This window comes from Anabas testudineus, chromosome 2 (assembly GCF_900324465.2).
Source record: "Anabas testudineus chromosome 2, fAnaTes1.2, whole genome shotgun sequence".
Taxonomy (NCBI): domain Eukaryota; kingdom Metazoa; phylum Chordata; class Actinopteri; order Anabantiformes; family Anabantidae; genus Anabas; species Anabas testudineus.
In genome coordinates this window covers 2054676-2067777 of record NC_046611.1, presented here as the reverse complement: position 1 = coordinate 2067777, position 13102 = coordinate 2054676, and the positions used below count along the sequence as shown (strand labels likewise).

Here is a 13102-nt window from a genome sequence, read left to right as displayed (position 1 = left end):
ATACAGAAATACAATGTTTAGAGTGCATGCTGCCGCCCTCCAGGGGCTCGTTGGGCCCATTGGGGCACCGAGGCCATCCGTTACCCACCGTGCACTTGTGTGGTTTCTCCCCTGTGTGTCGGCGCATGTGAACCACCAGCATGTACTGAGCTTTGAAGGGCTTCTGCTCCCGCGAACAGTCCTCCCAGCGGCACACAAACTCCTTCTTCTCTCCGTGGATGTGGTCATTATTGATGTGCTGTGGGACACACACACACACACACACACACACACACACACACACACACAGAAATGAGGAGTTTTCTGGAGAGAGTTGTCCACTAAGAGGCTCTCATGTTGTTGTCGGCAGGATTTTTCTGCAGAAATCCATCTTATCAGTGTAAATCTCAAAGGAAAGCTGCAGCAGAGAGAAATGTTTCAGTCAGACTAATTAGCAGCCTGTAGAGTCTTGAAAGTGCACTTTAAGAGTCAAATCCAAAAAGTGTCCCACAATTTAAAAAATGAAAGTTTTTACAGATAATTTCTAAAATGTTAAGATGAATTTTTCTTTGTTGTTTTCCATTTTCTTTATTCTTATTGTCTGGTCTACAAACATTTTACAACAACAACAACTTGTTTTAGCAAAATATCTACCTCCACAATGAATAACGGTAATTTTCAAGTTCAGATTTATTGTCATATAAAGACATATGTGAACTTAAATTAGTTTATTTCCATTCAGGCGTCCTTTTCGGCTAATTTACTTAAAAACATCAGGATCTACATTTGGTCATTTCTTATTTTATTGTTAGGAACATTTTTAGCTCCTGATCCCAGATTAGATTCCTCTCATGCCTTTCTCTTTATGAAGTGTTGTATCACACTAGCATAGCCTAGCTTAGCATAGAGATTGGTGCAAAAGTCCCAAACTACACGTACAAACACCAATTCACATGTTGTTGTTTGTTCAACCCATACAGCCACAGGTACCGTATGTTGTATGGTTACTACTGTATGAGGGCTGCACACATCCACTGCACTGGTAAACTAAATCAGGTTTGAATGCCCTGAAGTTTATGAATTACAGATATAAACACATTGATTTGTTGCATAAAACAGAAGCTTTTCTTTCACAGAGTCTAATGTTTCTGGAAGCCAAAAGAATAAGTGGAAGGTCAAAGGAAAGAAAGTTGTAACATGTTTATCTTAAATCTAGGAAGAGACCAGTGGAGCTTTACTGGAGTTTAAGGAGAATGTGGTTTTACTTAGTGGAAAACAATAGTGCTGATGATTATCTCTGCAGTAGTTGAATTTGTTCACAGGTGTCACATCAAAGCTGCAGAATTTGGTTTAAATACCACAGTGCAGCTCTAAAAGGCTGCAAACAGCCATAAAGAAGAATTAGATTTTAATGAATTAACGACAGAAGGTCCTCCCCGGCCCCCCAGACCATCACTAATCCCCTCGGCCTGCCCTCTTTTTTCTCTCTCTGCTTCAGTGCAAGTGTGGAATGTTTAAGATGCTTTTAACCAAGACTCCGCTTGTTGTGAAAGGAGGAAGAAGTGAAGCTGATGATGGTTTTAGACGTTCGATTGTCAAGTTGGAAAACGTATTAACATGAATGTGATTTTATTAAAATCCAGGAACTTCAAATGTCCGGGTCGAACTTGACCTCTGGAAAAACTTTTACTTAACTCTCTCCGAACCACAACACAAAGAATCTAGTTTCTAGTTTTATATTAAACTTTGACTTCTTGTGTTTTTGCTTTGACCCGAGTGCAGACCTGAAACTTCCTCGATTAGTTCTTCTACTTGTCGTTTGTGCAAACGTTTCTCACACTCACATGGACCAGCTGGTCCTGGGTGTCATACTCCTTGGTGCAGCCCTCCCAGTGGCAGTTGGTCTCGTAAACGGCCTCCGGTTCCTGCTTACATTCGTCCCGGTCCACGTCGTCCTTCAGGTCCAACAAGCTGTGATGGTTCTGTGGAAAGTCCAGATCAAACATTCGAGACCATACCTTGAATGATCCTATATCTCTAAACTCTGATTAGAAAAGTATGTGAAACAGTTTACCACCTAAAATGCAGCTGTTGGTTCGTATGTTTTACCTGCTCTGAACAACAGAGACGGTAAATTACAGATTTAAAGTGCACACATTTCCATCATGCTCCACTAAAGTTAAAGAGTTTGGACTCAGATTTGTTTTGAAAAACTTCACCACGAACAAACACACGTGACTTCGGTTTACAACTGCTGGCTCACCCTGTCATCAGGCCGAGTGCACATAAACGGACCAAACACAAAATCTCACAGCCTGAGCTTCATGTTTCTGTGAAGACACCAGAAGTCAGACTGCAGCTCAAAGACCTCAGAGCCGCTTTAAAACATCTGTAGAGTTTCAGCGAGATGTTAAGAGGTGGAGGTTAAGTCATGAAAGAGTAAGTCTTAAAACCAGAACCTCAGTCACAACTCTCTAAATGTTTTAAATGATGTCTTCAACTTTTCAAAATAGAAATAATCAAACTTTTGAAAAAGTTTCCAGATGGTCTTTGAGTTTCCTAAATGTATGATCGGTTTGAAGATCGTCTACATTCTGTTGTGTTTTCATCACTTTTCAAATATGTCCTCAGTTTCCAAAATATAAACTTTACGTTTACACACTTTCTAAAATATCATCCTGACTTTTCACACTGTCTTTGAAACACGTGCTTCTCTTTCCAAAAACGTCCTAAATAAAACATCAAGTGTCCCAAAATCCAGAAAGTTCCAACTTGACCAACATGTTTCTCCCACTCAGTGACTCAAACTCTAATCGTCCCCGTGTAGACTGATGTACGAGAGCACATGTGCACGTGTGAGACAGAAAGTGACACGTAGCTCGTCCCACCCAGCTTCCTGTGCACCTCCACCAACACAAAGACGCACACACTCTCACACACAACATGCTGACTGCAGCATGTTTGTCTCTGCCCCACGCACGCTATCTTCATCAATTCTGGTGGCCCCAAGACGATTGCTCGCACCGCCGTCCCCATGCATCAAGCCCAAACCTGCCTCGCTATCGGAGAGGAGCTGCAAATTTGTCAAAAGCAAGAGAAAAAGGCTCCTCAGATGACAATAAAGCCCGGCCAATATTTCATGAAAATGAAGTGCTCTGGCACAGTTTACAGTGGCCAGGGAGAGAGAGCGGGAGAAGGGGGGCAGAAGCAGCGACCAGACGAATGGATGCAAAGCTCTTATCATGTGGAGTTTTTCTTTATTCAAGATGTGTTTTACAAGGGGGTCACAGGAGGCTGCGGCTCCCCGGGGCCATGAGTCACGCCGGCAGAAAAAGACGCATCACTTCAAATACCAACAGTTTTTGGAACGAGTTCACAAACTTTGATAATATTCTGACAAAGTCCTGACTTTCTTAGAAATGTCTTCAAAAAATATCCCCGGACTTCCTGAAAAGTCCTCACAGATGAATTTTCAAAATGCCCTGACATCATTCTCTAGACGTTGTCTGCGTCACCACAGTCACTGCATATTTTAACTAAACAAATCCACTGACTTCTCTTACACTATCAGACGTCCTTAAGAAGGAACTGAAAAGCAGAACCTGAAATGACCATTTTTTAATGATAAATGATTATTAACTTTGAAAATGCACCTTGAGTTTTAGACTGATGCGATCGATATGTTACTGTCACAGTGAGAGTCTTGAAATTTAAAAGTGTCACGATTATTTGTTGGAAAACCTCCTGTTAAATTGTCATGTGAACAAAAGTGACTTTTATTTCTCATACCGGTGAACAAGGAGACGATGGCCTCAGTCCCTCTGTTTCAGTCTTGACCTTTGACCTTTTGGTGCTCATGGGGTCGACTGTGCTGCTGACGGCAGAGTCGCTACCAGGGGTCTGAGCAGAGGAAAGAAGAGAACAGTGATGGAAAATGAACTTCAGACTTGAAGAACACCTTCAAGTCCAATGGATGGACGTCTGTGGCTGATCTTTTATGTTTTATTAAATGCTTCAATTTGGAAAATTAAACTAAATTTGAAGCATTGAATGAGTTTTTATTTTTATATGAATTTAATTCATCATATGTTTTCATGTTTCATTATCACTGTTTCTATAATTGTTGTCATGATCATGTGTATTTAAATATTGGCAGCAACAAACTTCCATACAAGTTAAATGTTTGCAGGTTTGAACTTATTCAGTGCAAATCATTGTACTTTATGTTGCTGCCAACTCTTTTCCAAAGTCAGAGTTTAATTAGTTAATATTTGGTCTATTTGACATAAAAAATAAAAGATAAACTACAGATGACTTTTCTATTACATGTTATCCATCAGCCATAATCTCCACCTTCCCGTGCACTCGCTGACCTTTCAGAAGTCTATAATTTTAGTTTGAGTCAGAGATTACATGACGTGCTGACAGCACAAGAGAGAAAAAACAAGTTGGGACTGTGTAGGCGGAGGGAAATGATGGCTCTCCTTCTAAACAGTCTCCTCCACTGAGTGTTTACCTCCAGCGGGACTCTGCACACTCACTGCACGTGCTGAGGTCCACGCCGCAAATCAACACAGCGGTACGCTGCGACTCATCGAGACGGGTGATGATAACACAGACATCAAAAGACAGTGACGGCAAACTAAATCCACAGTGAGAACAAACGGCTGGAAACTTGGGGTTCGACTGAACAGAGGAAAAAACCTCGAGAGCAAAAAGGGGAAATTCGTTCAGCCAGAATCCAAAATAACTGAAATAACAGTGGAGCTAAATCATTGTGAGAGAAAACACTCTAAAAAAGATTCTGAAGATCAGATGCTGGAAGACAGCATCATTGTTTTTATTATTTTATTTCAAGTTAAGATTTTATTTAGCTTTAAAAAAAACTTAATTCCAGTAGCTTAGTGGGAATATTCCAGTTTATTTCAGTTTATTTCAGCTTCTTTCAGTTTATTTCAGTTTATTTCAGTTTATTTCAGTTTATTTCAGCTTCTTTCAGTTTATTTCAGTTTATTTCAGCTTCTTTCAGTTTATTTCAAGTTTCACAAACATGCAAATTACGAGAGTCTAAACTCGGTCAACTGTCAACAATTATTATTATTTCTTTTTTTACCTTTGACGTCAGGTTGCTGTTGTGGGTGGAGGCAGGAAGTGGAGAGAGTCCGAGGCCCGACTGACGACTTGAGAAAGTTGGCGGAGGCTGGATGAGAGGCGGAGTGTGGCCGAAAGCGCTGAGGCCCCGCTGCTGGGAGAGGAGCTGCTGGTAGGCCATGGGGTTGATGGGGTGAGGGAAGGGGAAGGACGGGCTGCACAGAGCAAAGGAGAAGCTAAGGTGACGTTCAGTTTCACACGGGTCCTGGTATTTTAGATTAGTTCTTATAAATAAATAAGGAATAAAAAGAAAAAGGCAGATAGAGAACAAAACAAATGTGAAGAAAGAAGAAACACAAAGGAAGAAAGAGTCAGAGAGAAGAATACAGAACGTATGGAAGGAAAGGTAGAGGTTTAATTTCAGGAGACACAGAGCAACAAGGAGGGAAAGAAGAGGTGAATCTTTAAAAGGAAGAAAGAAAAGACGACTCGGGGAAGCAAAGTAACAGAATAAAGCCTGTTTCCTCCCACTTTAACCAATCAGAACAAACCCTGACGAAGGACGACACACTGCTGCAGATTAAACTGTAGAAACTGTGGAATTCTTTAGATCGATGTGTTTAACAAAGAAAAAGTTTAAATTAAGTTAACTGAAGATGAAACTAAACTACTCTGTTCAGACTGGGTAAACATGAAGTGACCACAGTTTGGGTCTCTTCAGGTGATTTACCTGACTCCTCCGACTGACAGGTGTCCGTAGGAGCTGCTGGCGGCCGAGCTGGAGCGTGAGTTGTTGATGTAAGCCACCAGGGAGTTGGGCGACGTGCGGATCATCGTCTGGAGGTCGATGCTGGCGTCGGACAGCGGTGAGATGGACAGGGCCCTCTTTCTGCTCAGCCTGGGGGTCAGTCTGGGGCTGGAGAACCGCGACACTGTGGACAGACAGGTGAGTCGAGAGGTGACGTAGACACTAGAGACTTGATTCAGTGTTTGACTTTTGTTTCTGTAGACTGTTGTAAATTTTCTGTAGCAGCCTGAATGCATTCAGATTTATATAATATTATATTTATATATTTTATACAGTGCAAACACTTTCACAAACTCATTTGTAAGTGGTTTCAGTCAGAGATTAATTTTCTGAAAATGCTATAGATGAATACCTTGAATCCTGGATAATAAATCAGGTGATTCCCCAGGTTATTGTATTAAAAAAAAAAAACACCATTGTTTATTTAAGAGGATGCACCGTATATTTCTCTAATCAGTTCCCGGAGTTCATTAGGCATCATTATTAACAGCAAAAGAAAAAAAACAGACTAGTTCCCAATTAATCAGCATCACTCTGATAGGTTTAATTCTATTAATTGTCAGAAGTTTCACACATTTAACATTAAACTAAACTAAAACTACATATACGTACGTTTGTTTACGGTTGATTTGGATGACTTGGTCTTCACTGACTATAAATGTTCTACCTCCTTGATCCTGAGCTGCGTCCCTTCCTCTCACCTGAGACTCTAAATACTCTCAATCTAAAAGAACGATCCCTGAAATCTAATGTGTCACTTCTCGCCTCTTCACGGTGTCGCCTTCTAAAGATCAGCCCACAGCGTTCACTCACGCTATTTCGGGATGGAGGCGTAAAGTGTCGAGGAGGGAGAGAGTTGACTTTGCTCCAGCTGGAATCGTGTGATTGATGCCACCAAAGCCTCCCCACGACACAGTAGCCCACAGGAGCCCAGACACAGGACAACTCTATCAATAAGTGCTCAAGATTGATTCACAGCTAATACAGTAAACACTTTGTTCACGGTGACGGAAACTGAGTCTGGCAGTGGGTATTAGAGAGTAACGTCACATCTCATGGAGGAAACGCAACAAATACAGCAGCAGGAAATCCACTGAAACAGAAGTGGTCCAGAGAAGCCTGCAGCCGGCTGAAGAGCATCGCTGGGATGTTTTTCTACCAGAAGAAGGTGCTGAGACGTTTCTACTATGAAACTCCATATTTTGAGTCCTTCATGTGATAATGAACTAAGACTTCTGTGTCACCTTTTGTCTCCAGTCTTTGTTCCACAATGTGTCTGGATGAAAACGCTGTGCAGCTCTGACATCTGCCCACATGTGTTGACCCCATTAAGATTCAGACAAAACTAATCAATCTTCCCACAATAATTCTCCGTAATTACTTCAGATAAACATCACTGAGTCTGGGTTGTTCTTCATCATGTTAAATGAGGGCAATTTACAGAGAATTGATTTCAACTGTGAGGAAAAGTATGTAGAGCGAACTGATCGATATCAGCTCTGAAATGTAAATTCAGACACCGACTTTCTCTAAACGTGCTGCTCATGTTGTAGTCGTGTAGTAGCGTTATTCCTGCTGTGCTACTGTTCCACCACAGGTGGCAGTAAAGAGGCAATAAACAACAATGAACGAGAAAAAGTCAGAGAAGAAGAGGAAACGACGTGGAACAGAAACAGAAGCATTTAACACCAGTTTATCTGAAAACTGCTCTGGAAGCTACAGCGTCTCATAAACTGTTGATCACTTTCCAAAGAAACCTTCACTTCCTCACACACACACATACACACACACACACACACACACACACACACACACACACACACACACACACACACACACACACAGACGCTCAGCCACGACGGTGAGGAGCTCACTGTGTAATTAATTCTGCTCTGTTTGCTTTCACTGCTGTCCTTAGTGACCGGGGCTAAAAGGTAGTTTCTAAGTCTGTCGTCGAGGAAAAACTCTAACGTATGTTATCTGTTTGGGGGGGGGGGCATCTTTATTCTGCAACATATGGAATTTGAATGATGATTAAAGCAAATTCGCAGAAGTAGAAGACATCAGTGGTAGTTCCTCGAGGGGACGCCTCAGCTCAGCAGCTTTATTACCAACAGCCTCACAGCATTTGGGCAGCTGGTGTCATGGGACGCTAATTTGGACATTTAACCAGCTAAAGTTGAGCTGTAGCTCAGGTTGATTGCGATGGGGTGGAGGGGCGGGGGGAGGGGGTGTTGCTTTTCTTTCTTCTTCTCTTTTTTTTTTTGTTTGTTATCAGTGATCGCGGCGGCTCAGACGAAGCCGTTCAGGTCTGGCAGCCGTATTCATCTCTGTTACTTCCTCTCACCTCTGGGGAGATGTGTTTATTAATGTGCCACTTCCCCTGATAAATGGACCAATGGAAACGCTCGGCTCAACTCGCTCGCCAACCCCCTCCTTCCTCACCCCTCCGCTGTGATTTATATCAGCAGTCGCCAGTGGGAGGGCTGGATGGGCGAGAGGAGGAGTGTGTGAGGAGTGATTTGGAGAGTGAATGAGTGTGTGTGAGTGTGTTCTGCAGCCCCGAGGCTCTCGTTGCCACTGTGGTCTGTTCATAAGTGAAGTGTTAAAAACCAGAGGACTGCAGGTTCAAACGATTCCACAGCAGCTTGGACACAGTGGAACGCTCGTCATCGTGGTTTTTAAAGTTTCTAACAGTGTTTCCTGAAAACTTAACACACGAGTAATGAGCAGCAACGTTTCTATATTAACTTTATAAAAAAACCTGCTTTACTGCTGGAGCTGTGTGTTTAAACTAATTCACGCACTTTCTAGAGTCATATCGTGAGGAACGTATCTGCTGCGGTAGATAACAGTGGATCTCAGCTTGTTCTGCTCTTTCAAATGACCAGACCCAGGGCATTTGCTGGGTAAAATGATTTTCCTGCTCGCTCTCTGCCCTCCTCACAGCCACATCCAACACTTTCGCTCAATAACTTAACACTGACATTTAACAAGACAGCGCCAAATGTGCTTTCCGTTTGTTTTGGCCTCAGCGCCTGCACAGTGTTTGGGACGGCTGGAAACTAAGTTATGACAGCTTTAGTGAGCTCGGCAGGCCGGCTTCATGCTGTTGGCAGCCCGCCGTCAGCTCAGCAGCACAAGTTTGGCCTCCGACACCACAACACAGCGGGCTCATTCACAACCTGCTCTCTGTCTGCTGAAGCTGCAGGGAAACGGTTTAACTCAGGCTGCTGGTGTTTTCCCTCAGTTAGATGATGATGTTTTAAACTAAAAATGCTGCTCAACACTAGTTTCACTCTGAAAGTTAGGTTTTAGGGTAGACTGAAGGAATTTTCTTTTGAAGGTGTGTATCAACCTGCTGCATGCATCACAAACAGTCACATGACATCTGATAGAGGAGAAAACAACAGTTTGAGTTTCACTAAAGGAAACAAATGAGCATGACTGATTACCAGAATCACTGAAGAAGAGGAGCATAGTTATTTTCCAGGCAGAAATATAATTTTTAAAATAAATTTCTGTCCTTACTTGATAGTTTACAAATCAGAGGAGACGGGGAAACATGAGGTTAAAAGAGATGGAGTAAGATATGCAACTGAAGTCCAGAGGCAGATTCAAACTGTGGACGTGGTTGCTGTAACGTTTATCTACTAGCAGTGAAGATTTCTTAAAACAGGCACTGCTGGAAAAGATGCATATTTAAATAAGAAATGTTACATAAGTGAATCACACTCGCATAAGGAGTAATGTATGTGAACGTGCAGCTTCAGGTCACGAGCACTAGAAATGTCCCTTAACCTGAGTCACAAAGACGAGATGTGACTTCACGGAGCAGACACGGCGGATGCATGTGAAGATGAGAAGCTGGCAAGTAGAATCACAGAGACTCCGACATTAGAGTCTCTGGAGTTCCTCTCCACCATCAGTCTCCCTCTCAGACATGGCTGCCCTTTTAAGGTGGTGAGCAAAGGCTGGGATCAAAGTAGGCATTCATTACATTAAATATACCTGCTGCACTTAATGTTCGCTGGGATGACGTGCACTGGAAATGTCACAGCAGAACAATAAGTCGTCGATGTTTATGGAAAACGCTGCCGGAAACTCTGCAGGGAGAAATACTGTGCAGCACGCGGCTGATACCTGAAGGCCTTTGAAGTTATTTGACATGAAAAATGTATACGAGGCTTTTTTATTCATACGCTTCTCCTGTGATCTTTGTTTCATCATCCACCTGTACTCAATACCTTGATAGGAATTTCATTCTCCTTAATCAGTGTCAAAGCAGCACGGACGGCTGCTGGAGATCAGATCTTCCTTTAACTGCACAACCTCGGAGCAAGCTCCCACATTAGCTTCATGAAAACAGTGGAACTGTCCTTTTTACTGGTGCAGCTGTGTGACAAACTGTCCCGACATTCACCGTCAGATACCAGAGGAGGGAGTCCTACTTCCTTCTCTTAACTGTTTTATTTATTTGAACACCTACTGTACGTTGACACCTTCAACAGTAACTCAGTCCTCACGTCGAGATCTTCCTGCAGAGCTGATAAAAGCGGTGTGGCAGGAAATGTTATCACGAATGTGCTGCTCTTTTAACTACAGCTGAAAGAAAATGTCACTGATAGAATAGCAAAGCAAACGATGCACGCTGTTATCTATTCCTACTTTCTCAAGTCAGAACAATTTGTTGATTTAATCAGCAGAGATTTATTTTACAATTAATTGTATTCACCCTCTATTTTTGAGTAAACAGTACGAGGTGCTAGGAACATGTGAACATCTACAACGTTTGTGTGCTGCAGCTTCGTGTTTCTTCAGATTCACAGTTACTTTATTAATAAAGAAAATTATCACCAAACAGTCTATTCTAAAAATATTAATGTGCTGTAACGTGTTTTAAAAGTCAGCATGTTGTTTTAGGGAAACTTTTCATTGGCATGACAATTTGAACACGTGAAGATCTAGCAACTCTTGATTTAACCAAGGTATCAGCTATGACAATCAACTAAGACCTAGAGTTATTCCATTAAAACTTAAATTACATACATATCTAACTCATTACAACCTTCACAGGTTAGTCTGGTAGACGTCTTGGCTAACATTTGACCTCTCTCTTCTAGTTGTGTTTCCTCCTCTCTGTTCTTTACACTGTGAAGTGGCTTCACACGACTTCTGATGTGATTTGGTGCAAATAAACTGAACTGAATTAAAACATAGATTCGCACAGTTAGTTACAGCTGAGAGCTTCCAACATTCAACTCCCCCCTGTTTGTTCTCAGTTACTCACCATCGATGGGGGTGATATACTCAGACAGGTGGGCCCCCGCGGTGGCTCCAGCCCCCTGCATGAGTAGTTCACTATAGGGGCTCCGGTGGCTGGTCATCAGGTGATAATACTCAGCCGGAGTGGCCCCGGGAGGAGGAGGAAGCCCAAAAAGTCCATGGTCCTTCAAATGCTCATGGGCAACTGAAGGGGGAGAGAAAAGGAGAAAGAGGGTGAGTGAGGAGGGATAGGAGATGAGGGAAGAAGGAGAAGGAGTGAAGGGAGGATAGAAGTAGATGACTAAAGAAGGGGAGAGAAATGGGGGAGACGGGTGAATTCCTGGTGTGTCATGCCTCTTGCTGAGGAGATCTCTGAATGGACTGAGGGGCCGGCGGGGCGGGGTCACTGATGTGCGGTGGCCTGTATCGGAGCTCCCACCCTCAAACTCACATTGTCTCAGTCTCAGAAGGAAAAGTACACAGAGTAAGAACTTACTGTACTAGAATCAGCACGGCCAATAGTTTATCTCTACGTTTAGTGGCTTTTATGAGGGTGAGATAGAACAAAGAAATGTGGAAGAACCTCTTATGATTCACGTGTTTAGAGACATTTGGCTTTTTAAAATGTATTTCATTTTAATCTAGTTCCCTTCGTGGTTCCCTCGCTCTCTGTGTTCACTCGGCCTGTGCTGCTGTTAACATTCACACAGTAAAGTGCTTTTAAAAGTGTCAGCACCCATAAGACTGAGATATGAACTGGTTTAACACCTCCTCAGTGGTTCCCCCTCTTCATTCCTCTGTCTTGATCCTGAAGACGCTGCTCGGCAAAGCAAACGTCTCCCCCTCGTTTCAGGGACTGCACCTCCTGCCCTCGACTCCTAAGTGATCTTTCAGACGACATTAGGACTCAGGATGTTACAGTGACCAGACGCTGCGCTCGTGGTGACTTCATAGGTGAAGTAACTGCTCTTTCTGCTCCTTTAAAGGATCATTTTCTGCACTTTCCGCTTAAAAAGTCTCAGCAATGACGAAAGCAGGAGATAAAAACCAGAGTATTTTTCTTAATCAAGTGAAAGTCTGATGGCAAATGAGACAGAAAAGAGTAGAAGAGGCTGTGTGGAGATTAAAGTTTTTAAATCAAATCATATTCATAAAGCAGCAGTATATCCAGAATCAATACTCCAGATGGTGACAGGATGTTATATTTGTGTACAGGTTGTAGGGGACAAGGAAAGGTCACAGATAAAAGCCGTCCGTCTCATCTTTCAGCAAACATTTGTATTCTCTCCACTGCAAATAGTCCCCCCATCTTTTTCCTTTCGCACGGCTTTATCACAGCCAGATCTCAGGTGCCGCTGCTTATTTAAGTTTAAAAGCGTTGCCACATTACCACTGACAGATTGTAAAAGAAGATTTATATGTCGTCCTGTCGCCGCGCTCTAATCTGTTATTTTAGCACAGCGCTGACGGAAGAGTTGTCATTACAACCTGGTAAATTTACATAAGTGGATCAAGGATTTGCCAGTATTTTTATTTATTTTTATAACTTTCCACAGGCTTTTTTAAATTGGTCCCTTTGGTATCAAAACACCTGAGAGTGCAGGTCAGGGCTCTTCTGCTGCAGGACCAAATCATGTAACAGTGTTTTCCTGCATCACTTCATTCAGTTCCCTGCTGAATATTGTTTTGGACTAACGTCCCTTTTGCTGCAGAAACATACAGTTACCACTGGTTTCTCCTGGAAACTTTTTCTTGATGGTGCATTTACACTAAATGAGGTTTGTTCTAAATCCACCTCCTGAAATGTCTTTCATCAGATCACAGAAACATCCTCGTTTTATTTAAAGTTAAAAATATCAATTAAATCAACACTGTGAAATTGGTCAAATATGAAGATGAATAAAATATTTAGTGAGAACAATGATTGAAGAAATGTTTAGACAATAAACTCCTTAAATG

At 42.4% G+C, this 13102-nt stretch overlaps 1 protein-coding gene and 1 long non-coding RNA gene across 4 annotated transcripts in view; one reads left to right on the top strand and one right to left on the bottom strand.

The window, feature by feature from the left end:
* Nucleotides 1-13102, bottom strand: part of LOC113162899 (zinc finger protein GLI2-like) — a 65906-nt gene that overhangs the window by 7438 nt on the left and 45366 nt on the right. The window contains exons 5-10 of the mRNA XM_026361147.1: nt 11169-11348; nt 5801-6002; nt 5093-5285; nt 3769-3879; nt 1824-1961; nt 89-238 (exon numbers count right to left, since the gene is read on the bottom strand). Of these exons, the coding sequence (XP_026216932.1) occupies nt 89-238; nt 1824-1961; nt 3769-3879; nt 5093-5285; nt 5801-6002; nt 11169-11348 (974 nt within the window). The remainder of the gene's footprint in view (nt 1-88; nt 239-1823; nt 1962-3768; nt 3880-5092; nt 5286-5800; nt 6003-11168; nt 11349-13102) is intronic.
* LOC113162900 overlaps nt 5124-13102 on the top strand; it is a 49126-nt gene continuing 41147 nt past the window's right edge. For 2 of the 3 annotated variants that reach the window (XR_003298853.1, XR_003298852.1), the window contains exons 1-2: nt 5124-5242; nt 5821-6016. This is a non-coding gene — a long non-coding RNA (uncharacterized LOC113162900). Of the gene's footprint in view, nt 5243-5820; nt 6017-6668; nt 7111-13102 lie in introns of those variants that run through there. The other variant, XR_003298854.1, reaches the window with a different exon arrangement.